This window comes from Bos javanicus, chromosome 2, assembly GCF_032452875.1.
Source record: "Bos javanicus breed banteng chromosome 2, ARS-OSU_banteng_1.0, whole genome shotgun sequence".
Taxonomy (NCBI): domain Eukaryota; kingdom Metazoa; phylum Chordata; class Mammalia; order Artiodactyla; family Bovidae; genus Bos; species Bos javanicus.
The window spans coordinates 62,751,882-62,777,392 of record NC_083869.1 but is presented as its reverse complement, the minus strand read 5'-3'; the positions used below and the strand labels follow the sequence as shown (position 1 = coordinate 62,777,392).

Genomic DNA, 25,511 nt, shown 5'->3' with positions numbered 1-25,511 from the left:
ACATCTTTTTTATTTTTAAGGCAAAAACGAAACCTTTTCAAGTGCTATTCAGAGAAAAACTCTCAGGCGGGTTCCAACCCAAGAAAATGGTCCATGTTAAGACCAAAAAAAACAGAACGAGCACCACTTCCTCTTCATTTCATCCTGACCTTCCAAGCATACGAGGCACAAGCACAGAAAATGAAATTCACAAAGACACACACACGCAGCCAGAGAGACTCAAGAAAAGTGCTCAGTCACACTAACAGCCTCCAGGTCCCAAACCCCATCATCCCAAATGCTGAAATACCATTCAATGTTATTATGGAAAATTTGCCAGCAGTCTTTGGAAAAAGAATGAAAGCAAACAGAAAATATTTCTATAGGTCTGAAAACAAGACTTATTATTTTTAAATAGATCTTAGAAATTAAAGATTGATAAAAAGCTTTACTTCAAACCCTTAGTTGACTTATTCAACAGATTTATTAGAAACATTCCAAAATGAGCAAGACTTTATCCATCTGAATTGTACTTGGCTGAACTTCATCTACTTCATAGATAGTTTTAGAAGTCTAGTAAACCAGCATATTGCTTTGGATTAGAGATTTTGATTTCATGAAAGCCAAGAGTTTTTTTCTCATGACATTCTTATGAACAAGATAGAGAAATGAGGATGCAGTTAAGTGAACTAAATTCTGGTTGGATAACCTTTCTGGAAAATTTTGATTAGCTAAACACAATCAATTTGGAGTGAGGTCATGTCTTAGAAAAAAATTGAAAAGCAAACAAAGTTGTAACGGATACCACTTTGCCTCTTAAATTGCCCATTTTTAAAAAAGAAAAACTCCAGTGTCAGTTGGAATATAAATGGTCATAATCCTCTCAGAGGACAATGTAGTCATATGTATCACATCACATTACAAATTCATTTCAAGGAATTTTCTCCCTAAAAACTAATCAGATACAGGCAAGAATGTAACACACTCTTTGCTGCTGGATTATATAGAAAAAGAAAAAAGAAAAACAAGTATTTAACCAACTGGGAACAGTTACTGATGGTACATCCATAAGACGCAATACTGACACTTAACATGAAATATCAGGGACTTCCCTGGTGATCAAGAGGCTAAGACTCCATGCTTCCAATGCAGGGGGCTGGGGTTCGATCCCTGATCAGGGGACTAGAAACCACAAGCCGTGACTAGGAGCACGTATGCTGCAACTAAAGATCCTGCATGTTGCAACTAAGACCCAGCACAGCCAAAAATTTTAAGTTTACTTTTTGGAAAAAAAAAAAAAGTTTACTTTTTGCAAACAAAAGTAATTAAATGTTTTTGTTTTTTTTAAATGAAAATCAAGATTTTTAACAACAGAGAAACACTCACTCTCTAGAAAATTCAGTGGGGGAGAAACAGTACACAGAAAATTAACTCAATTTTGTAAAAGTGCCCACAAACCTGTGCATGGGTATCAAAGAGATGGAAAGAAAGTTAAGCATTTTCTCTGGGGGAAAGGATAAGAGGTAGTTTTTACTTTTATACTTTGAGATTATTTTTCAATTTTAAAATAATAAATATATATAAAAGTCATAAAACATCATTTTTTTACCCCTAATTTTCAGAAATCTTAAAATGGTAAGTTGTGAGAATCCAGGCAGGGGCTGTAGGGCCCCCACCCAGGATTATAATGGAAACACCACAGGGAAGATTTCAACACTGAGGAAGAGACGCGTTGGGGGCCCCAAGGTCCCTTCCAATCTAGTGGCCTGTCCAGGCCTTCATGGGAAAATTAAAATCACACAGATGAGGAAGTCCCATATCCCCATCTGCATCCCAAAGTCAAATTTCATCCTACAAACACCCATTTCTTCAGATGCCCAAGAAATATCTCCCTCATCCATGTGGATTCCCCCATTTCTATTATCTAAGAGGCAGGGGGAAAAAAGACTGACTTCCCAATATAAAATGGGCCCTTGAGAGATGCAAAAAGTGTCCTCCTCAATAAATCTATTCAAATACTTTTTATTCTATAAAAAGGAAAAAAACATGAATTACCAGTTTAAGGCTTTTCCTCTAACTCAGTAACATATGCCTTCTTCGGAGCTAAACCTAATAACCTGGGCTTCCCTCTGGGATTGGAGGGGGAATAAATCAAAGCAATTATTTCTGGAAAGTAACTAATGTGCAAATACATTTCCTCCCATTGTACAATTTCCCAACACATGTGCACATACACACTCTTCCTCTGAAACAGGCCAAATATAAAAATGCTTAGGCCCCAAAGAGAAATTGATTGACAGACTTTGCTATATTTCCTTCTCTGTGCTTTGATTCCTTTCAACCTGAGCACTGATGCCTTTCATCTGCTTCTATCACAGTCTGATTTTGATGTGGAGAAGGAAGTAATAACATGTACGTTTGCGCTGCTCTGCCATAAGAAAAAAAAAGCCCCCTTTTAAAAGGCCATTGAGATATGTACTCTGGCTAATATCCTAAGCCCATTCACCTTCTCAGGGGGGCTTCCACCTCCCTGCTGGTGACTGGGCACAGAGAAGCAGTGGATAGAGACCATGGTAGAGGGGTGGGGGTGGATTCAGACCTCATGTCCAGCTCACACACAGCAAGCCCCAAGGGCTGTGCACGTCCTCCCCAGATGTATTGTTGAGACTGGTCTTCAGGGTCGGTCAGATCATAGGGAATGGGTGGGACCACACACACAGAAAATTACTCTTAAGTCATTTCTTTCTCCCAAGACTTTGCATCAGCCCAATCTTTCTTCCTAAGCTCTTTTTCTTTTAATAGAATGTGATATTTGCAAGATGCAGATTAGATAATAAGAAACTGTGTATTTGATCCTGAATGGGCTTGGCACTCCCTCCGACAATCACATTTCTGGAAATGCAGAATCGCAGGTTAATTATGCAAAGGGCAGACCTAGCTTTGTGTAGTTGATTGTTTGTAAGCCTGTCCCCGGGCTTTAGTTACTCATGATATTCAGGAAAACATGCAGACCTGCAGCTGGGCCCACACAGTGAGGGGTGCCTGGGGAATCCTGCCAGCTTGACATGCATATAAAGTAGGTAAGCTTACCAGCCCCTGCATATGTTCCTCATTCTCCCCTGCATTTGTGGCTGGCACTGTTTCCAATCACGTTGGCCACTCCAAGAACTGCCAAGGTTACAAAGCAGGGGCAAATAACAGCCCCACCATACGTGAGGACTGACAGGTCTCCTGTGTGAGGCATGCTCTTGCCAACAGACCAGCATTCACCCGCATTCAGAAAACAGACTTGGCTAGGATGCACTACAGGACTTTTCAACTCACAGTCCGCCTCTCATTAAAGAAAAAAAGCACCCCATATTTCAGACACAAAGAGGTATGTACAGATTCACACACAAGCAGTAGATGGCATTATAGCTTACAACAGAAAAGCTGGAACAACTCAGATTTCTCAATAGAGTGCAAAATCAATTCTGGTAGAGTCAACAACAAAACCATGAGGCCATTAAAAAGTGTAGGTTAGATCCATAGGTAGGAGATTTGAAAATGTCCTTGGGTTTTATGTTGAAAAAGGAGGAAAGTTCCAGAACAATATGTACAGATTCTATTTTCATTTACACCTAGTCATTTGTGTGTGTGTGTGTGTGTGTGTGTGTGTGTGTGTGTAAAGCATATGGGTGGTGTATTAGATTGTATTCACATAGAAAATATTCTGGAAAAACATACACACAACTGTTCAGTGTAATTCTCTTTTCAGGGGGAGAAAGAGGAAAGGATGAAAGTAAGTATGAATGAGACCAAGTTTCACTTTAAAATTTATATGAACTAACATTTTGTTTTAAAAAAAATCAAGCATTAGTGAGTTTGGGATCAATATGTACACACTGCTGTATTAAAAGGGATAGCTAACAAGGACCTACTGTACAGCACAGGGAACTCAGCTCAATGCTATGTGGCAGTCTGGGTGGAGGGGACTTTGGGGGAGAATGGATACATGTATATATATATGTACGTAAGGCTGAGTCCTTTTGCTGTCCACCTGAAACTATCACAACATTGTTAATTATCTATGCTCCAATATAAAATAATTTTTTTTAATTCTCAAAAAAATGTTATGAATTGAAACATATTTGACCCACAAATATGTGTAATTACAACTGGTGAAATGAATAAAAATATTTTCATTTTTAAAGAAACAACAAACAGCTTCACACATTTACAAGAACGGCCAAATTTCCTTATGACAAACCACCTGAGCTCTCTGACATCAATTATATAACCAGATCAATTCATGCCCCTCCCGCCAGCTTAACTTGCCCAAGGCTTCCCATGGCTCTTATCATCAAAATTCCTCCCAAGGGCCCCAAAGTCCTGTCCACCTCCTGGGTTCATCTCTCCTCCCACCTCCCACTAACTGGGTCCAGTCACAAGAACCTTTTTTTCTGACCTTCATACACACCAAGCTGGTTCCCACATTCAGGCCTCTGTTTGCAGCAATCACTCTGCCCAGAGATGTTTCTCTTCCAGGCCCTTTCCTGCCATCCGAAATACAGTTCTGGGACCCTCTTTGACCCCCAACTTCAGAGAAGCCCTTCACACATTCTCTGTCACAATACCTGGCTGATTTTTTTCATGGCTCTTACTTCTCTATACAATTACGGTGCTCTCTGTCACCTCCTTTTAGGTCCATTAGAGCGGAAGCGTGTGTCTGTTCCTTGGTGTCTCAAAAAGTACCTGGCCCCTGGTGTGCACTCAACAAATCACTGTTGAGTCAATGAGTACATATCAGAGTCAGGTGTTAGAAAATACATCTCCTGATCAGGAAAACTGGACTTATTCAAAACAAAGTTTGGAGTGGAGTATGTGTACTCAGTCGTGTCCAGCTCTTTGCAACCCTGTTGACTGTGGCCCGCCAGGCTCCTCTGTCCGTGGAATTTTCCAGGTAAGAGTACTGGAGAGGGTTGCCATTTCTTCCTCCAGGAGATGTTCCCAACCCAGGGATCAAATGCCTGTCTCTTGAGTCTCCTATACTGGCAAGTAGGTTCTTTACCACTGCGCCATCTGGGAAGCCCAAAGTTTATTTCCTCACATATGAGGTGAACAAATAAATAATTCAGTTTAGCTCCTCACAATTGACAGAACACCTATCTGACCAGAAACCAGATGTCTAGATCATCACCCCAAAATGCAAATGAGCTACAGAATTCAAAAGAGGGATGAGGTTTAGAGTCACTCATACTTCACAGAAGTCTCTATTCATGAATCCTTCCTACACATACAGAAGTCAGGAAGGAACCCCTCCAGGACCACTTTTCCTGAATTGTCAACCCCAGCAGCCAAAGGAGCCCTGAGGAAGAGCAGATACACAGCCAAATTGGTCTTAACTGGAGCAAACAAAATGCTTACTCAATAGAAGGATAAAAGAGGGTATTGCAATATGTAAATGTGTCATTTGTCAAATTTCCATCCATTCTTAGACAGGACTTGTCAACAGAGCCTCTGTACCACCACTATTTTTGAAGGGAATGTAATTTTAGACTCTGGTACATAACTTTACATCCTGGAAGAACTGCACCTTGGAGAGTCTGGTTTTCCCATCATCTTGGCCTCACTCACCTTGGGACAGGATGAGGATTTGAACTTTGATCTAAAAGTAGGTAAAGTCAGGCTTGTTTTTAGGGGATGAATATTCATTGGGGGGACTGATGCTGAAGCTGAGGCTCCAATACTTTGGCCACCTGGTGTGAAGAGTTGACTCATTGGAAAAGACTCTGATGCTGGGAGGGATTGGGGGCAAGAGGAGAAGGGGACGACAGAGGATGAGATGGCTGGATGGCATCACTGACTCGGTGGGCGTGAGTCTGGGTGAACTCCGGGAGTTGGTGATGGACAGGGAGGCCTGGCGTGCTGCGATTCATGGGGTCGCAAAGAGTCGGACACGACTGAGTGACTGATTTGATCTGATCTGATATATTATGTATACTTGTGTATGTATATGTACATACACATGTATACACAGACAACATGTAACACTTTGACTCTTCAGAACATACCTTCTTTTCATATTTTACTTGACACCCCCAAGGCAGGTATAAGGATTAATCTTTACCTAATAGATGAGGAAATAAAAGCAAAAGGGAGTTACATTATGTGTAGCAGAAACAGAACTGAAACATGGTTTTTGGGCCTCTTAAATTTGAAAGATGACTTCTTTCTGAGCTGTGGGGAAAAAGAAAGGAGATCCATTCACCAACCCTTTCCAACTCACTGTGAAGCCCTGAGACATCCCTGTGGGTGCTGATGAAGATTTGGGGCTGTTTCCAGCTGTTCTCTCCTGACTCCCGGTTACTTCAGGACCCAAGTTATTCCTGCCATCAACACACAAGGAATGCACGGGGCTTCTCAGCCAAGCAAAATCTACAGGGAGCCATCTCAAAATGAAGGCAGCATCAGGTTTTGGAGTCCAGCAGTGCTTGGTGCAAATCATCAGCATACATCCCAGCTCTCCAACGCTGGGCAAGCGTTCCCTGACAGGCTATGAAAGTCACAGCTGTATGTTTAGGGCCTGCTGCTGCTAAGTCACTTCAGTCGTGTCCGACTCTGTGCGACCCCATAGGCGGCAGCCCACCAGGCTCCCCGTCCCTGGGATTCTCTAGGCAAGAACACTGGAGTGGATTGCCATTTCCTTCTCCAATGCATGAAAGTGAAAAGTGAAGTCGCTCAGTCGCTCAGTCGTGTCCAACTCTTAGTGACCCCATGGACTGCAGCCTTCCAGGCTCCTCCATCCATGGGATTTGCCAGGCAAGAGTACTGGATTGGGTTGCCATTGCCTTCTCCATGTTTAGGGCCTATAGGCACTCAAAACACAAATTAAAAAAAAGAAAAGAATGGGAAGTTCTCCATTGCTACCAGATGGTGACACTATTGACATAACTGAAGAAAAATCTCATAAAACAAAAATGGGTTGGTCAACTAAGGAAACACAAAGAAAAATTAATCATGAAGACAAATATGGTAAATCCCTCCAAAGTGTGTTTTTCAAAGGAGACAGACCCTCAGCCAGTAGCCTGGTCTCAAAGGTGGTTCCTTTTAGTCCTGAATAGTATCTCTGCTGGTGGCACAGTTGGTAAAGAACCAATGTGTGAAATGAAAGAAAACTCGGGTTCAATCCCTTGGTCGGGAAGATCCCCTGCAGGAGAAAATGACCCTCTCACTCCAGTATTCTTGCCTGGAAAATCCCATGAACAGAGGAGCCGGGCAAGTAGGCTATATAGTCCACAGGGTCACAGAGTCAGACACAACTGAGCACATACTACAAAATATGCCAATATCAGGGTCTCAGAGCCCAATCCACTAAACACTGATCCATCTAACCCCTGCTTGTTCCAATGCCTGGCATTTCTACACTGGTCTACCTACAGGGACAAATATGGAAGAACCACATGGATACCCAGACAAGGTCTTATGATGGAGACATTTTGCATCCACCGATAAACTGCACCTTATTTTTATAGTCAATTCTACAAGCATGATTAAGCTGAGTCCCCTGTCCTTGTGCCATTAAAACCAAACCTCAGCCTGGAAGGCCAAGAGCCAGACTCCACAGAGCCGGAAGGAGGCCAGAGGACATCATCAGTGGGATGGAGGACTTCTCAGAGGAGGGCTTCTCTGGACCCAAGCCACCTGACTAGCAGGAGTAATGCAACTTCTAAAGGGTCTGTGGGAATCAAAACCAAGACTAAAACAAAGGAAGAAAAGGGTGATTTTTCCAAAGCATGTGAACTCTCAAATATAAATCAAAACCACAAAGATATTACTCACACCCACTAGTATGGCGAGAATCAAAAAGACAGATAATAACAAGTGCTGGCAAGGATATGGAGGAATTAGAACCCTCATAATTGGGGATTATGAGGATCTTAAGGGATTAAGGATCTTAAGGGATTAAGAGGGGATCTTCCCGACCAAGGCAGGAATGTAAAACGGTACAGCAACTCTGGAGAACAGTTTGACAATTCCTCAAATGTCACCATATAACCCAGCAATTCCACTCCTAGGTATAAATCCCCTTAAAATGAAAGCATGTCTCCATGCAAACAGCTGCACAGAAATGTTCACAGCAGCATTATTCATAAAAGCTAAAATGTAAAACAACACATATGTCCATCAATGGAGGGAGGGATAAATTAACTGTGGCACATCCATACAGTGGAATATTATACAGCAACAAAAAGGAAACACTGATACCCACTATGGTATGGAGATGTGGAAAACACTATGCTAAATGACAGACTAAGTAAGGGATGAAAACATGCTAAGTAAAATATGATTCCACTTACTTGAGAGGTCCTGGATGGGCAACCACAGGGGCAGACAGGAGATCATAGTTGCCAAGGACTGGGAGGGGGGAAAGGGAATTAGGAAAGGTTGGAGTGGTGAAAGTTAAAAAGAATGAGGCTTCTTTGGGTGGTGGTAAAAATGTTCTAAAATTGATTATATTGACAGATGTGCAGAACTGCAAAATAGTAAAAGCCATTGACATGTACACTTCCAGTGCATAAACATGTATGCTGCTGTTGCAGCTAAGTCACTTCAGTTGTGTCCAACTCTGCACGACCCCAGAGATGGCAGCCCACCAGGCTCCCCCATCCCTGGGATTCTCCAGGCAAGAACACTGGAGTGGGTTGCCATTTCCTTCTCCAATGCATGAAAGTGAAAAGTGAAAGTGAAGTTGCTCAGTCGTGTCCAACTCTTCGCGACCCCATGGACTGCAGCCCACCAGTCTCCTCCATCCATGGGATTTACCAGGCAAGAGTACTGGAGTGGGGTGCCATTGCCTTCTCCTGACATGTATGCTGTGTGAACTATATTTTAATAAAGCTATTTCTAATATTTTTTACTGAAGTATAGTTGCTATACAATAATAGATAAGTTACAGGTGTATAATATAGTGATTTACAATATTTAAAGGTTGAGCTCCATTTATAGTTACTATAAAATATTGGCTTCCTTCCCTGTGTTGTACAATATATCCTTGTATTTTTTCTTTTTTATATATAATTTGTTTTATTGAAGTATAGCTGATTTCCAGTGTTGTGTTAATTTCTGCTACACAGCAAAGTGATTCAGCTATATAAATATATAGCCTTTTCCATATTCTTTTTCATTAGGGCTTATTACAGTATAGTCAATACAGTTCCCTGTGCCAATACAGTAGATCCTTGTTGTTTACTGTGTAGCTTATTTTATACCTAATGGTTTGTACCTCTTCCTCCCCACTCCTTTATTGCCCCCTCCTCTCTCTCCACTGGTAATCACTAGTTTGTTCTCTAGATCTCCGAGTCTGCTTCACTAAAGCCATTAAAAAAAAAAAAAAAGCTTTCTCTATTTTGCCTAGAAAGCCTACTGTTAAAAATAACCCTATTTATCCAATACCTACTGTATGTAACAAGCAATACTATGACCAGAAACTTTACCTATATTATCTTACTGGCTCTTCATAACCATTTTATGAGGTGGGTAGAAACTATTCTCAATAAACAAAAAAACAAAAAGCTGAAGTATCCCTTTAGCTGCTTTCTATTTAGTGATACAAAGAAGCCAAATCATATAGAGATGTTTGTAAAGCCTGTGCTAACTAAAAGCTCAAAAGGGTGTATCTATTTAGAGAAAGGAGACAGGGAGAAAAAAGTTACCAGAATTACAATCAAGGCAATTTCACTGACTGACTCCCCCCACCCCCAACCCGCAAAGGAAGGCTACATGAGCTGTGCTGGGTCCCTTCCTAAGCCTAGTATCACAGCTAAAAGCACCCTGTGACATTGACGGTAAGAAGAGCAGCACCCATAGGGTAATCATGGCAGGGAAAACCAACAGAGAGGAGAGGAGAGCTTTATTCTTTGTTCCCACGCTGGCTTGCCTTTTATACTCCCCCAGAGGAAAAATAGTGAGCTTGATAGGATTACAAAACTAACACATGTACCTTGTAAAATGTTTTTCAGAAAAATCAGAAAGCATAAAGAAGAAAGTCACCACCAGCTATCACCAACATCAACATTTTAGTGTTAACTAGTCATTAGTAGCTGGAGAAGGAAATGGCAGCCCACTCCAGTGTTCTTGCCTGGAGAATCCCAGGGACGGGAGCCTGGTGGGCTGCTGTCTATGGGGTCGCACAGAGTCGGACATGACTGAAGCGACTTGGCAGCAGCAGTCATTAGTAGCAAGTACTATACAAAATTTAATTTTACATGTTCAACAGCTAACACACAGGACAAGCTCTAGAGACTGAAGGGAGAAGAAATATGCATGAAAATTCTGACCCTGAACCTTCAAAGACAACTGTGAAGGACCCAAGCCCTCAGAGTTTTCCTCTGAAAATAGGACTCCTCAGAGGAAGGAAAGTGTGTACCAACGTCTCCTGCCAGCAAAGGTGGCCACAAAGAGACAGGCCTCATTCTCAAAGGCCTCAGACCTCCCCACTTCAAAGAGGGCTCCTGAACTAAGTCCATTTACCTCCAAGAACGGGCAGTGGCTTAGGCTACCGCAGCCCAGAATGGAAGATAAAAGGATGACAGACAACGAGACTTTCAGGCCCAAATTTCCAAAGGGTGACCATCTTGAGGGTGAAACTAAACAGCAAGCACCCCGACCTGCAGCAGGTACCAGAGAAGAGGCCACAGCTGGGGACCAGCACGGGCTCCTATTCCTTGACGGCAAAGCCCTCAGCCCAGGATCCAGAAAGCCCCACTCAGCTGCCAGCTTGGTCTGAAAACAGCAACCAAAGCTGCAAAGAGCATGACAGCTAAGGCGAATGACCCTCATTTGCAAGGCTTTTCAGATACCACGGGCTACCGTGCCTGTCACGGCCGTCCTTTGCCAGGTGACCCAGGACACGGCCATCTGCTCCTGGGAGAGCCACTCCAGTCCTTAGCCTGTCCCAAGGTGGCCCGGGCAGTTTATCCTTGTCTGGCCAACTGCCAACCACCTCACCACCACACACAGAACCAAAGCCCAGGACTGCACTTCACGTTGCCTAATTTTATAGTTCTTAATTCCACTTTCCCTCTCCCTCCATTTATTTTAGGTTGCAGTTAATTGCTAGCAAGGGTCATTTCTGGGGGTGGAAGGGATGTTTTTAAAAAGTGGTATAACTAAGACACACAAATGCTCACCTGGAGAGGCAGGGTTGCATAATGGTGACATGCAAATGTCCAGGCAAGCAAGACCTGGGTTCAAACCCCAGGCGCATCCATTTACCAGCCATGAGCCTTCAGGAGCAGTGTTCACCATTTCTATTAAGTGTTAAATAATACCTGTACCGAACGCACATCCTGGCATACCTGGCACAGAGCAGGTGCTCAGGGAATACTTATTATGCTCTTAATAAAGGCTATGAAAACTTTACATAAGATGAAGTGGTTCCAATGGGTGATCTTATTTGCAAAGCAGAAATAGAGACACAGATATAAAGAACAAATGTATGAACACCAAGGGGGAAAGGTAGGGGTGGGAGGAATTGGGAGGCTGGAACTGACACATACACACTATTGATACTATGTATAAAGCAGATAACAAATGAGATACATGTTCCATCTATCTGCGAAACAGTTAACAAACTTCTAGCACAGAGAACTCTACTTAATGCACTCTGGTGACCTGAATGGGAAGGAAGTCCAAAAGGGAAGAGATGTATGTGTATGGCTGATTCACTTTGCTGTACATTAGAAACTAACACAACACTGCAAAGCAACTATACTCCAATAAAAATTAATTTTAAAAAAGATGCAGGGGTTCCATAGCTCAATTTTTTATTTCACAACTCTTTAACCAGCACCTACTAAATGCCAGGCATTGTTCTAGGAGATAAAAAGAACAAGACAGTTAAGGAATACTCTTGTTTCTGTGAGTATAAAATCTTGCGAGGGTGATGGACAATAAAAAATCTACTACTACATTAAATACATCATAGGTAATTAGATTTATGAAAGGAAAAAAAATATGGCACAGCAAAAGAAAGAAAAAAATTATGAGTGACGGTGGCCAGAGCAAGAAGGAAGTTGTACTTCCTCAGTCACCAAAGTTCTAGCAACCAGAGTCTGGGCAATGTCCCAAAATGGAAATAGAAGACTTTTAATCCTATTTGAAATTCTGGCAACCCATTTTCCAAAAGAAATACAAATGCCAAAAACACATATGCGAATATGCTCAGCTAGACTGGTGACTAACATTTTTTTAAATGTACTTTAACATAGAGAATTCAATTTTCCACCTGGACAGGGGGCTATGATCGAAAAGAATGAGAACACAGTGCTGGCAAAAGTGAGTAAACACACATCTTCACCCCTGGCAGTGGGAATGTAAATCAGTATGACCTTTTTGGAGCACAGTTTAACACCAGGTATCACAACTGTCAGTTAGCATATTATTTGACCCAGATGTCTAGTAATTTATCCTTAAGAAATAAGAGGACAAGTGTAAGAATAAAAATGTGTAAGGACAGTTATTTCAGGTTGTTTCTAACTTCAAGACTTTGAAAACAACCCATGTCTTCAGTAGAAAATTGCTTAAACAAATTATGTTAAATCCATACATAGAATACTGCATAGCTATAAAAAAATAACATATCTCTGTCCTAAGATGAGAAGATGTTCAAAACATGGTGGTAGCAGAGAAACCCAGTTTTCAAAGGGGTAAATATAGATCATCTCTTTATGTGGGGGAAAAAAGGATGTATGTGTAACCATGCACATGAGTGCTTTAGTGCACACACACGCCAAACACACACACACGCCATCGAAATGTTAGCTCCAGGGGGTCCTAGAGCTAGTACGTTTTATTGTATTTGTGCCACTAGAAATTACCTCAAATTTTACAGTGATCATGTATTGCTTTGTCCTGTTTCAGACTTTGCAGGGGTGGGGGCAGTGTGTGAGATGAAATCAGGAATAATCTTTTATCACTTCACTACACTGCTACTCCATATCTCAAGGTTGACAGCAACTTTCTACACATGCCAAAGCATGTATTTGAGTTTTTCCCATTTTTCTTTGTAGAGTCTTTTATTCCACACTCTTGAAAAGGAAAACAGAACAATAGTGCAGACAATGAAAAACTATCCCAGTATGACTGGAAAAAAAAAAATTCAAAACTCTCAAGATGGAACATAATGATCTGACATTTTTGAGCATATATTGACATCACATTCAATACCATGTTTAAGCTTCATCTCAGTGACCTTTGGTAGCTATTATGGCCCTCGCCCTTTCACACATGAGAAAACTGAAATTTCAAAAGATGAATGTATCACTGAAGCTCAGATTAAATGAGTGCAGGTCTGATAGAGAACTCTTCTCAGGGAGAGTATTAGTTTCCTGTGCTGCTGTTATCGAAGCACCACAAATTGGGGGGCTTAAAACAAAAGAAACTTACTATCTTACAGTTTTGGGGTCTCAAAGTCCTGAAATCGAGGTGTTTACAGGCCCACACTCTCTCTGAAACCTGCAGGGCAGAAGCCTTCCTTGCCTCTGCTAGCTGCTGGGGTTTACCAACAACCCTTGCATCCCTTAGCTCTGAACTCTGCCTCTACTGTCACACAGTCATTTTCTCCTTGAGTGCCGCTGTCTCTATGTGTCTACTCTTCTCACAAGGACCCTAATCTTACTGAATTCAGACCTTGTTTAACTTACCGACATCTGCAAAGATCCTATTTTCCAATAAACTATCATTCTGTAGTACAGGGGGTGAGAACGTCAACATCTTTCAGTGACACACAATTTAACTTGTAACAGGGATCAAACCTACCCTCCTTCTTCTAATATACATCCTGCCCACTGCATAACAACCCATCAATATCATGTCTATGTCTGGCAGGTTTCATATGTTCTTTTCCTGACAGTGGAAAGCAACTCCCTTCTGCCTTCAGGCAAAACTAAACCCAAATTCTTCCAGGCAGATGAATGAGCTCGTGTCCTGTTATCAAGACCCTACCTTCTACATTAGCTCTCATCAGTCACAGAGGGCATCTCCGAAGTTATTTATTTTTCTAGTTCAAGGTCTGTTCTTGAGCTAAAACACACTCTAGAGCTTTGTAAAGTTAAGAGCACTAGACAAATGTGGGGAAAATGCAATTCGCCTTCCCAGAGCCCTCAATTTATGATCAGATAGGATGCTCCCTGAGAAGGTGGGGTGGGGGGATGTGGTACTATTTTATGTTCCTGGTACAACATTCGCCTTTGCAATCTACTTAGACTAGATGCCAGAAGCAAATTATCAACCCATCCTTTCTTGACTGCATCAGTTTTTTTTCAATTTCTGGCACTGGCTTCAAAACCAGCAAGGATGCTACTGAAACCAGGAATCAAAAGACTATCAAGCTATCCTGTCAACTGGCAGTGTTCAGGCCAAGCAAAATGAAAAGAGAAACAGAGTGAATGCCCTGCCTCCTTGAGAATCAGTGTGTCCCAGCTTCTTCACAGGAGAAGACACACAAAAGATTCTGTCTCTCTAAGAATACTTCTCCATTCCTCTCACATTTGCTTCCCGAAATGATGCAGAGCGTAATGCCATTTGGAGGTACATTTGGCACAAGAGAACAACCTCGCAGGCTGCGTTTTTGCTTCATTGTAGCAGGATGAGAAGCCTGTAAAGGTGCACAGCCTCCCATCTGCCTCCACCTCTCCATCTCAGGGAGTTGATGGATAAATGGCCCAAACAGACAGCTGGCACTGGGACACCTTCGGGGGGGCCTCCCACCTGTGCTGCAATCATATGCAAAATGTCACCGGCCCCCAGCGAGCATCAAGCTGTACCTTCCGTGGCAAGCATCCTGATGGCCCTCCACAGCAGACGGCAGCGGGAGGCTGTGATACTTCCTGTGGACTTACATGGTACCCAGGGCTGGGCATGGCTAAGAGAGGCGTGAAATTCTCCATGTCTTCCAATCTTGCCAAGTTCCTCCTGCACTAATTTCCCCCACACCCTCTGGCTCCATCACCTCCTCCCCGCCATATCTTCCTCTCATTTCCAAATTCCCTGGACACTGATTTATTAACAACTTTGTCTGTTGGGTTTTTTTAATAGATTAAAAATGATGCTGCAATGCAGGAGACCCGGGTTCAATTCCTAGGTTGGGAAGATCCCCTGGAGAAGGAAATGGCAAGCTACTCCAGAATTCTTGCCTGGAGAAACCCATGGACAGAGGAGCCTGGCAGTCCAAGGGATCGCAAGAGTCGACACGACTTAGCGACTAAAAAAAAATGATCAAACCAGTTAAAGAGGCTTTGTTCAACATGGTAGCCACTAGCCACAGGTGTGACTATTTAAATTAATTGACATTAAATAAAGTTTAACATCCAGATCATCCATCATTCTAGCCATATGTCAAGGGCTCAAAGGTCACATGTGCCTAATGGCTACCATACTGGACAGTACAGAGAACATGTCCATTATCACAGAGAGTTCAGTGCACAGCTCTGGTCTGAAGGATACAAAGAAAGTGTCTTCCCTCTTTTCTGTCCCCAGTGCCCCTCCCAGAGGCGACCCTGCTGCCAGTCTTCTTTGTGTGCTCACAGAAGTTTTGTTCATATGTCCAAACAGTCTGTGTGGATGCAAACCTCATTTGTTAAAACCAAAGAGAAAAGACTTTAAACACGGTTTGGCTCCAGGCTTTCCTCACTTAGCGAACCTCAGAGATGACAATCTAAGTGCACAAAGAGAGCAGCATTCTTTTGTGTGGCCTCACAGCCCACAATCACCAGGACAACCGTCACCACCCCACCCTGTAACCACACTCCTCAGTGCCCTCCTGGGTGGCCCTGCTCCTTTCCCCACTAACGCTTTCATCCTACTCCCAGTTTCTACCTACCCAGACTTTTCTGCCTCTCTCCCTCACCCCTTACCCTAATGGAACCTGGCTGAGACAGAGAAAGATAAATATGTAAATATGGTATCATTCATATGTGGAATTTAATTTTTTTTTAAATGACACCAATGAACCTATTTACAAAATAGACACACAGATTATAAAAATAAACTTATGGTTACCAAAGGGGAAAGGTGATGGGGGGGGGGAGGGGTGAGTAGGTTATCAGCCACTCACTCCCACCCTAAATCCATACAATAAATGAACCACCTGTGAAATCCTGGTTCTTAGCATCCCATTGTCAAGATAGTGCCCCACACCAACAGCCACCAACAGAAGTGGGATTCTAATCCAACATGAGTACTCACTCACCTTGTCTGGTCCTCCCTCCCAGCCCTCAGCCATCTGGATGTCCTGGTATGTTCTCAGAAGCCCTCCCTTGCCCCTGCTTCTATCAGGGTCTCCTGAAAGCCCTGACAACACGTAAGCCCGACGGTTCGCTTTCCCCATATACATATTCCCTACGACAAGATAGTAACCGATTAAACTTGGAGCTTTTCAAAATAGATAACTAGTTGGTGGAATTACAAAATGGAGCAACTGCTATGGAAAAACAGTATGGAGGTTTCTTAAAACATTAAAAATAGTCCTACCACATGACTCACCAATCTCACTCCTGGGTGTATTTCCAAAAGAATTGAAAGCAGGGTCAATGAAGAGATATTTGTACATCCATGCTCACAGTGCATTATTTATTAAGGCTGAGAGGAAAACAACCCACATGTCTATTGGTTGATGAAAGGATACACAAAATATGGTCTATGCATACAATGGAATATTACAGAGCCTTCAAAAGGAAAGAAACTCTGATACATGCTATAACATGGGTAAACCTTGAGGACATCATGCTAAGTGAAACAAGCCAGTCACAAAAGGACAAAAACTGTATCATTTCATTTATGTGAGGGACCTACCTAGAATCGTCAAATTCATAGAGAGAGAAAGTAGAACAGCAGTTACCCAGCTCTGGGGGAGGGGTAATAGGAAGCTGTGTAATCAGTATGGAGTCTCAATTTGCGAGATCTGCCCACAACACTGCGAATACACCTAACACCACTGAACTGTAAACTTAAAATATTTAAGATGGTAAATACGATATGTTTTTCCCCACAATAAAAAAGTGTGACACAAAGCAAAGCTTATTGGCACTCTGCTCTGTGGCGGGGCTGAAGGCACACTCTCTCCCTCTGAGTATCAAACACCCACCACATCCACAGTCAGTGCCCACAGTCATCAGGCAGAAGGCTGAGCAGGGTTTCTATCACTTTGCATTGGCAATTCCAAGTTCAAGACGCACTCTGAAGCTTAGAAACAAAAGAGGGAAAGTTAGAAGAGTTAACTAAGGACTGGTTGGATATTTCCTCATTTTCTCAAAACTTATTCTCCAGCAACTAACTGAAAGCCAGTAGTTTTTCTAGCTTTGCCCCTTATAATTATTCATGCTCATTAATATGCAAACACCAGTTTCTCAGCTGGCAGTGATTTCATGAATTTTTAATTTACATGGCATGAGCCAGGGATTAAAAATCTAAACTAAACCAACAATACAGAGGATTCTGAGTGTTGTTTTAATTTCTAGATTAAGAATCTCCAAATGAATCCATGGGCATCATCACATGGAACAATCATCTGGGAATTATCAAAGCAAATTGGTGAGTTTCTGCCTTATGGGTATTATTAAAGATACGTTTTTAAGGGTATATATTTGGGGATCGTTAAAAACAGTGAAACCAATGACATTTCTTATCATCAATCAATGTTGGATAACATGCTGGCCACCTGGTTTCACTGAGATCCCAACACTATAGAAAAGCCACAATAATTTGTGGCTTTGTGACTAATATGTAAGAGACTCACTTTAGCATAAAGGAAATCAGATTTAAAAAGCAAATTAGAAAAGAGAAATTGAGAAGCAGTGAGCACAATTCTTTCTAGAATTGCAAATCAAATTCTGGATTATTAATGCTAAAATAAGCAAGGCAAAGGGAAGAGCTTTCTTTTCAGAGGGCAAGGCCCAACAGAAATTTAATACATGTCCCATATGTCATTTTAAATTTCTAAAAGCCACATTAAGAATGTAAACAGAAGTAAAATTGTAATAGTTTATTTAACCCAATATATCCCAAATATTCTTATATCAACAAGTAATCCATATTGTTTTCTAAATATTAATAAAATGTTTATATTCTTTTTTCTTACATCTTCAGGATTTGGTGTATATTTTATTAACCTCTGTTAATAGTGTATTGGTGTGTGTATTAACCTTTCAGTTAGGAGCAGCCACATATAAATGCTAAAAGAGCCTCAGTGGCTGCCATGTTGGTAACAGAACTATGGATCCAAAGAATGTGTTCATCTGACAGGATAGGGAACTAGCTCTTGAAAGTCAAGCATATCTCTATACTGCACTCTCTAGACTGTTCTTACTGTATTCCTCAAAGACCAATCAGCAACAGCCTGGGTAGATGTATTCAGGGTTCCTTTGGCTAGACAGGTGGTAATTCAACTTTGATCACTATGGAACCATCATTATCTTTTGCAAAATCAGTTTACTACTATTGCTTCTTGATTTTTCCAACCAGTGAACGGACTCACTTTTTCAAAAATTAACTTTATCCTAAATAACATCATCTATGATGTCACAGATTTGATATTTTAATTATATTTCTTAAAAGGGCTAATTTAACACTCAAAAGGAGCTTTAGTGCTCTGTCTCAAGCCAAAACTAAACTAAAATTGGCTCTCATTTGTGAGTCCGTTTTGGCATCATCTTTCAAAAGACTTCCATTTGGCACAAGCAACCTCAGATATATTACTATTTCCTGAGTCCCCTGACACTCAACATTTATATGGCTGAGTGTGACACAGGTTCTCCATCAAGAGTACCTCTTGTCTAGGCACCACCACAAACAACAGGGCATTTCCTCATTTGTATTCAGATGTCCAAAAGCTATAGAAGTGGAGTAAAGCTCTTGCTCTAATGACAAGCCACGGTGACGCAGTCTCAGGGAAACCCCCTTAATAATTAATAATGATGGCAGCTAAAGTTTACTGAACTACATGCCAGACACTTTCATAAGTTTATATATATAATATGATATCATGTCATATATCATGATGATTAGTATCTCACTCACATAATTTTCAAATACCCCCTTTTTTCCAGATAAGGAAACAAAGCATAGAGCAGTTAGGATAGCTTCCCACGGTCACAAAGCTGACAAGTTGTAGAGCTGAGATTCAAAGTCAACAAATCTGACTTTGGAACCTGGGAATTACCAGGAATATAAAAAATGGAAATTGAAAAAGATACACACTTTATGGTCACAAACACAAGTACTTTAAAGACAAATAATCACCCAAGAAACGTGGAGACTGAGGAAGCAATATTTTCTAATACACAGAAGGACAGAAGACCAGTAGAATAATTTAGAATGCTTTCAAAATGTCCTCTGTAAATCACAGTGGAGAACACATCTTACTTAAAAAGAATGGGAAAAAAAGCATGAAAATTCAAAGGAACAAAAATTTCAGTAACATAAAGAGAAAGAAGATGGAAGGATGAATGAATTGTTAGATGGATTTGAAACAGGAGGGAAGGAGGTAGGGCATGACCTTTAAAAGAATGACATGGGCATATGTCATAGGATATGGGGGCATTGACATAGGACATGACAAAAAGTGGTTAGAACCAACTAGGTCTAAGATGGTGGAAGAGTCAACGCCCAGTAGACCTGAAGCCTCATTATACACACGCTCATTGTAATACACTAGCAAGCTAAATGACGTACCCGCCAGTGTCATGGCAGTTCTGAGGCAAACCATAAAAGGCCAAAAAGTGGGTGATGGCCCTAGTCCTAGAAATCCTTGTCCCTTCTCCAAGCTAGTTGGAGTAATCCTCCTACTCATTAGTCTATGAAATTATCCAGCCCATAAAACTAACCACCCAGGACTTCCCTGGTGGTCCAGTGGCTAAGACTGCATGCTCCCAATGCAGGGGACCCAGGTTTGATCCCTGGTCAGGGAACTAGATTCCACATGCCACAACTAAGATCTGGCACACCAAATAAACAAAATTTTTTTTTTAAAGGAAACAATTAGCCATCTCATATTTCAGGGCCTTTAGCCTTCTGAGATGGCCCACATTTTCTTCTGTGGAGTGTGTTTCTCCCACGGCCACTCTAGCCTTTTGAGACAGACCACATTCTGTCTATGGAATGTGTATCTCTCTAAATAAATCCACTTCTTAGCTGTCACTTTGTGTCTTTTACTAAATTCTTTCTGTGCTGAGACATAAAGAATCTGAGCTTCACTAAGTCCTGAGACTGAGTATATGATTTCAATTAAGACAGTGGGTTCAAGTCCCAATCTGAGCTGTGCAGTTTCAGATTGATCAATGAATAGATGAATGGATGGACAGACAAATAAGCATACAAACATTCACTCCAGGCTCAAGAGCAGAGAACAGGGAAAATTATAAGGGGACATCCCATCTCTCTGAGCATCCCAGAAGGGGCCAATCATATATGTGATATCACACCAGCCACTCTCAAAGGCAATTTGGGAAGCTCATTCTCATCACTGTACCAAAGCTGCAAGGTGAGCCATGCTGACAGCCTGATTACGTGGCAAGGGTTCTGCAAAGTGAAAGAAGATAAAAATCCACTTACATGTACTCCCTATGGGCAGAGTGTACAGCAGCCGCGTTGCTGTAACGCCATAGGACAATCGCCGATGACAGGACATCGAGGATGGCATCAAACTAGAAGGAGGAGACACAGTATTAGTGGTTTTCCAGAGTTAATAGGTTGCAACTGTGAAGACACATGGCAATTGTTCTGTGACTTGGAACATCTGAACCAGTGACCTCAGAGCAAAGAGGCTTCACATCATTACAATGCTGGCCACTCAGCATCCTCAAGGTGGAGATCCTGGGAATTCTAAGTCAGGGCACCAAACACGCCCATGTGATGCCAGGGTCATGGCTCCTCCTGGCCACTTGCTGCCGGGGGCATGGGGAGAGCCACACTCTATGTGCGCTGAGCTCTGCTCCAGGGACCCCTGACTACCAGCACGCTGGTGATGGGGGTGGGGTGGTGACACTTATGACACATGTGAAATTGATCTCCCCAGGGCAGGCAAGATGATTTCAGCATTTTCCTGTCCATCCCAAGCAAAGAATTTGGGCCAAGGACTCTGTGTTTCTGGCTCTCAATAGGACTATTCTACCTGGGGTCCAGGGGTGAGGGTGGGGTCACCCAGGGTGCTCCACGAAGTCAGCCAACACTGTGAAATTGGATACAAAAACCAATGCTTTTGTTCGAATGAACAAGTGAATGTGTAGGAAGAGAGTGAAGAAAGGAGGGGAAGGAGAGAGGAGTGTGAGTGAGAGAGGTGGGCAGGGTAGGAGGGTGACGTACGTGTAATTTCTGGAGAGACAGTCCACACCTTTCAAAAGATTCTGAAAAGAATCTGCCAGCCTCAAAGCATTAAGTCCTCAAAACAACGGGAAAAGTGGCTTTGGGAACAGGGAACACACACCATCAGGTACAGGAAGCCCCGAAGCAGGAGAGCTGTTGAAATCAGCTTTCTTTGCATGAATCACCTCACCCCAACACACTTCTCGTCTGGAAAACTACAAGCACTAATGCTCTCTTGAAGATGTGGGGAGACTTTACCCAAGTTTTCAGTATCTGAGACCCATCTTCTGTAACCAGCTGCCATCAGGAAGCAGGTTCAGAAACCAGGGTACCCCTAGTCTGGCTGAAGACTGACATCCTATTGATGGCAGCCCCATCTTAACTCACATCACCTTTGCCCACACCAGCAAACGCTTCACTTCAGTGTGTGCCCATTTTCAAACCTACAACCTTAAGGGGCTGGGGAAAGGGCTAAACCCTAAAAAAAAAAAAAATCCTCTAAAGGATTTGCAGAAAACATGGTGGCATTGTTGAGAATTATACACTGTCATTGCAGTTTACTTCTATCAAATTATAATTGTTTGTAGAAACGACTTCCATAAAAGGTATGTTTGTTATGCTCTCTCTCTCATCTGCTAACCACCCTCTTAAATCAGAGGCCCCAGCGTGAGATTTGTGGGCCCGGGAGAAACGTGCAAAACTTCATAAAAGTACATTTCAGGTTACTTACTGCAAACCCAAAAGCAGAGGCGCTGTACCTCATAACGGAGACAGCTAAAAAGAAAGAAAATATCATTCAGAACATTTTAAGATCTTGTGAATATTTTCTCTCATTTGTGAGAGTATTCATATATTTGATATGGCCTTTTAAACATCACTGGAAAAGTTCTATGAGAATGAAATTAAAAATTAACTGTACTTGTCATATCTGAGAATTTAAAAAAAAAAAAAATTCAAGAGTGATATGAAGATTCCAGACTTCACTTGCAAGGACCTCCCTTCCCAGTGTACCCAGAAGCACCAAAGGGCCAGCTTCCGAATGAAAACGCTCAAGCGATTGTCACTCAAATGACTGCTGAGACGCTGAGAATTTAACAACTGGGAATAGAGGGGTAGGAACCAGATTAAACTTTGAAAGTGAAACTGTAACCATCTGAACTGTTCTCATAATAAGGTATTTACTGATACACACACCATTGCTAGCACAGTTGGAAAAAAATCTCTTGCCCTCCAGAGCTTAAAATCCAGTGTGGACCTCAATAAAACTGTTTAGGAAAACAAGAATAAATTATCTTAAACAAGAGATGTCTACAAAAGTAGGTGCCACAATACTCAAAAACCAATCTACCTTTTGGGGGGCAAGTCAATTGGGTAGCACTTTTTTTCTGATTCTGTGATCTGTTCTGTGCCAAAACCACGTGCAGCTTCCAAGACAGTTCTCGACTTGACTTAATAAGGCAGGGTTCCAGGCAAAAGCCGTATTAAACAAGCACATGCCCACTCACTAATAAAGAATGAAACCCAACCCTGAGGGTCAGCAAGGCTGTGAAGCGGATTGTTCCAGGCACAGGTGTTACAAGCACTCACTCAAGGAGTAAGGAAGGCGTGGATACAGAGCATGGAAGTCAACATCCCCTTGGACTCCCACTCAACTCAGCACATGTCCCTTCTCTGAGAGCTGCTCTCTGCTTATCCACGTGGACCCCAGGCAGCCATATTGGGCTTAGTACTCCTGCCCTCAGCCACAGGGGTGGGTCATCCAACCCAGGGCAACCCAAACATGTTTCATTTTCTATGTATAAGGAAGTCCTCTGTGTAGCAGAAATAGAATCTAAGAATTTTATTGTTATAAAGGATGTAGCTGATAAATACACTAAGAACTCATTTCTCCCAACTCTGACCAAGTTCCTAGTAGACCTAATCTAGTATGTCAATATACCTATCTTCTTTGCCTAGCAACAATTTGATGGATTTTTGAATGCTGCTGTTGTCGTTCAGTCACAGTCGTGTCCAACTCTTCACAACCCCATGGACTGTAGCCCGCCAGGCTTCTCTGTCCATGGAATTTCCCAGGCAAGAATACTAGAGTAGGTTGCATTTCCTTTCCCAGGGGATCTTCCCAACCAAGGGACTGAATGAGTCTCCTGCATTGGCAGGCAGATTCTTTACCACTGAGCCACCAGGGAAGCCCCTTTGGATGTTATAAGCAACCAACTACTGACTTGATTTTTATAGATAATTGGGACACGTGATTGGCAAGTGTTCTAGTAAAGTTTCCAACTAAAAAATAAACGAATAGTTGAGACTGGGATTCTAGTTGGTCAATTTACCCTGTTGGAAATGAAACTTGGAAACATCAGAGCTAGGGTTGGCCATGGTTTGTTACACAGACTGAGGAGCAGAGAGACAGGCATGGAGTATAAACACAGGCTCCTCTGTCTGTGGAATTTTCTAGGCAAGAATGCTGGAGTGGGTTGCCATTCCTTTACCAGGGTAGATTAAATAGAGTGGGTATTTTACCTAATATGGGGTCAAGGAATTGGCAGGTTTACATCAGGAGGCTCATGGCAACAGTTGCTATGGAACCTGGTTAATTCCAGAGATTTTTGTCCTGTGACCTTGCTATAGGTCTCCAAACCTGTGACATTGACATAGGGCTCCACAAGTTACAGATTTCAAAGTTGACGCCCACTTGATTTTATTAAGAAACACAAGGAACCTTGTCTCAGAGACTCTAGAATCCAACAGAGGAGACAGCCGCTGAAGGGTGGGATTTCCCTGACTCCATGGCAGTCAAGGCCCATGATATCATGTACTTTCAGAACTATACTGGAAAATTCTGCTTGTGTGGCTTAAGCCTGCCCAGTGGATGAATCACTGATAGGACAAGTGAAATCTTTATGGTGTTCTACACCCCCATGCATCAAGGAAAACGGGAGCAGGAGGGCTCCATGACCACATAGAGTCCTTAAGAGAAGGAAGGCATTCCCATGTCCCATTTACTTCTAAATTGGTTCCATCTAATTTTCTAGATGAGAGCGGCTGAAGATTGTGTGGGGAATTGAAGGTGCACTGAAGGGCCCTCCACTTGGCTACAGCTCTGGCAGCTGTCCTGTGGGAGCAATCCCCAAGCTTTTGAGATGACAGAACAGCAAATAATCATTAGCACAGGACCCAGTGGAAGAGATCAGTCAGCTTTTTAGGAGTTTTTGAAGAGTAAATGACTTTTGGTTGGGGCAGGAGTGTGGGGAGCCATAACTGGACAAGACATATCTAGTTCTGGGATAAGAAGGGCCTTAAAGGTGGGACTAGTTTAGACAGCCCCTGCTCCCACAGAAAGAGAGCCAACTGTGGGGTTTTTATCTTGGCATTTTCAGCCTCCCTCACACTCAGAATGAGTTCCATTTGAAGAAGTCCTGGGCCAGAATGACCCACCAAGGCAGAGATTACAGGGCAGGTGGCCCTGCAGCCCACATGTACATGGCTGAAGGGAGCTGGGAAGCCAGCAAAGATCCATCAAAAGTCCAGCGGTGCCTTTCATGCAGGTGCTAGACTCAATGCTGGACAACAAAGATGAAAAGGCCCTTTTGACCTCAGGCCATTACGCTGCAAGCTGGCAAGATCCAACCCCATTGCAAGGGCAATGCTCTCCTAGGAAGGCTGTCCGTGGTTGACGCAGAGGTCCGGCTGAAGGTAATGAAGTCTCTGTGGCTCTCAGCACGTGGTGCGAGGCTGTTTAATACTGAAGCTGCTCCTGAATAGAGCACCTGAAACTAAGCAGGGCCCTGCATGCAAAAGCCTTTCTGCGTCACTCGTTTTCTTGTTTGCAGGAAACAGGCTTCATTCAGCCTCCAAGGCCTTCCCTGAGTTCCAAACAGCAGATTCTAATAAAGGAAGGGAAGGGATGTAGAGACAAGGGAGGAGCAGCCAACAAACAATAGTGCAGACTTACAACAGGATCCTGGTTCCCTCTCGAGGGATATATACATAGCAGTATCTTAGCGACTCCATGGACTGTAGCCCTTCAGGCTCCTCTGTTCATGGGATTTCCCAGGCAAGAATTCTGGAGCGGGTTGCCATTTCCTATTCCAGGGATCTGTTAGCAGTTTTGTATATACTGAAACTCCCATAGGTGGGAGAAGTTAACTGTATGCTGTCCACAAGCACTCACAGCCCAGACCAGTAGGACCAGA

At 42.5% G+C, this 25,511-nt stretch overlaps 1 protein-coding gene across 3 annotated transcripts in view; it reads right to left on the bottom strand.

Annotated features, from left to right (window-relative positions):
- TMEM163 (transmembrane protein 163) overlaps window positions 1-25,511 on the bottom strand; it is a 331,871-nt gene that overhangs the window by 76,961 nt on the left and 229,399 nt on the right. For all 3 annotated transcript variants that reach the window (XM_061439558.1, XM_061439555.1, XM_061439557.1), the window contains 2 exons: window positions 22,049-22,092; window positions 20,569-20,660 (listed from right to left, as the gene is read on the bottom strand). In XM_061439558.1, coding sequence (XP_061295542.1) covers window positions 20,569-20,660; window positions 22,049-22,092 — 136 coding nt within the window. The remainder of the gene's footprint in view (window positions 1-20,568; window positions 20,661-22,048; window positions 22,093-25,511) is intronic.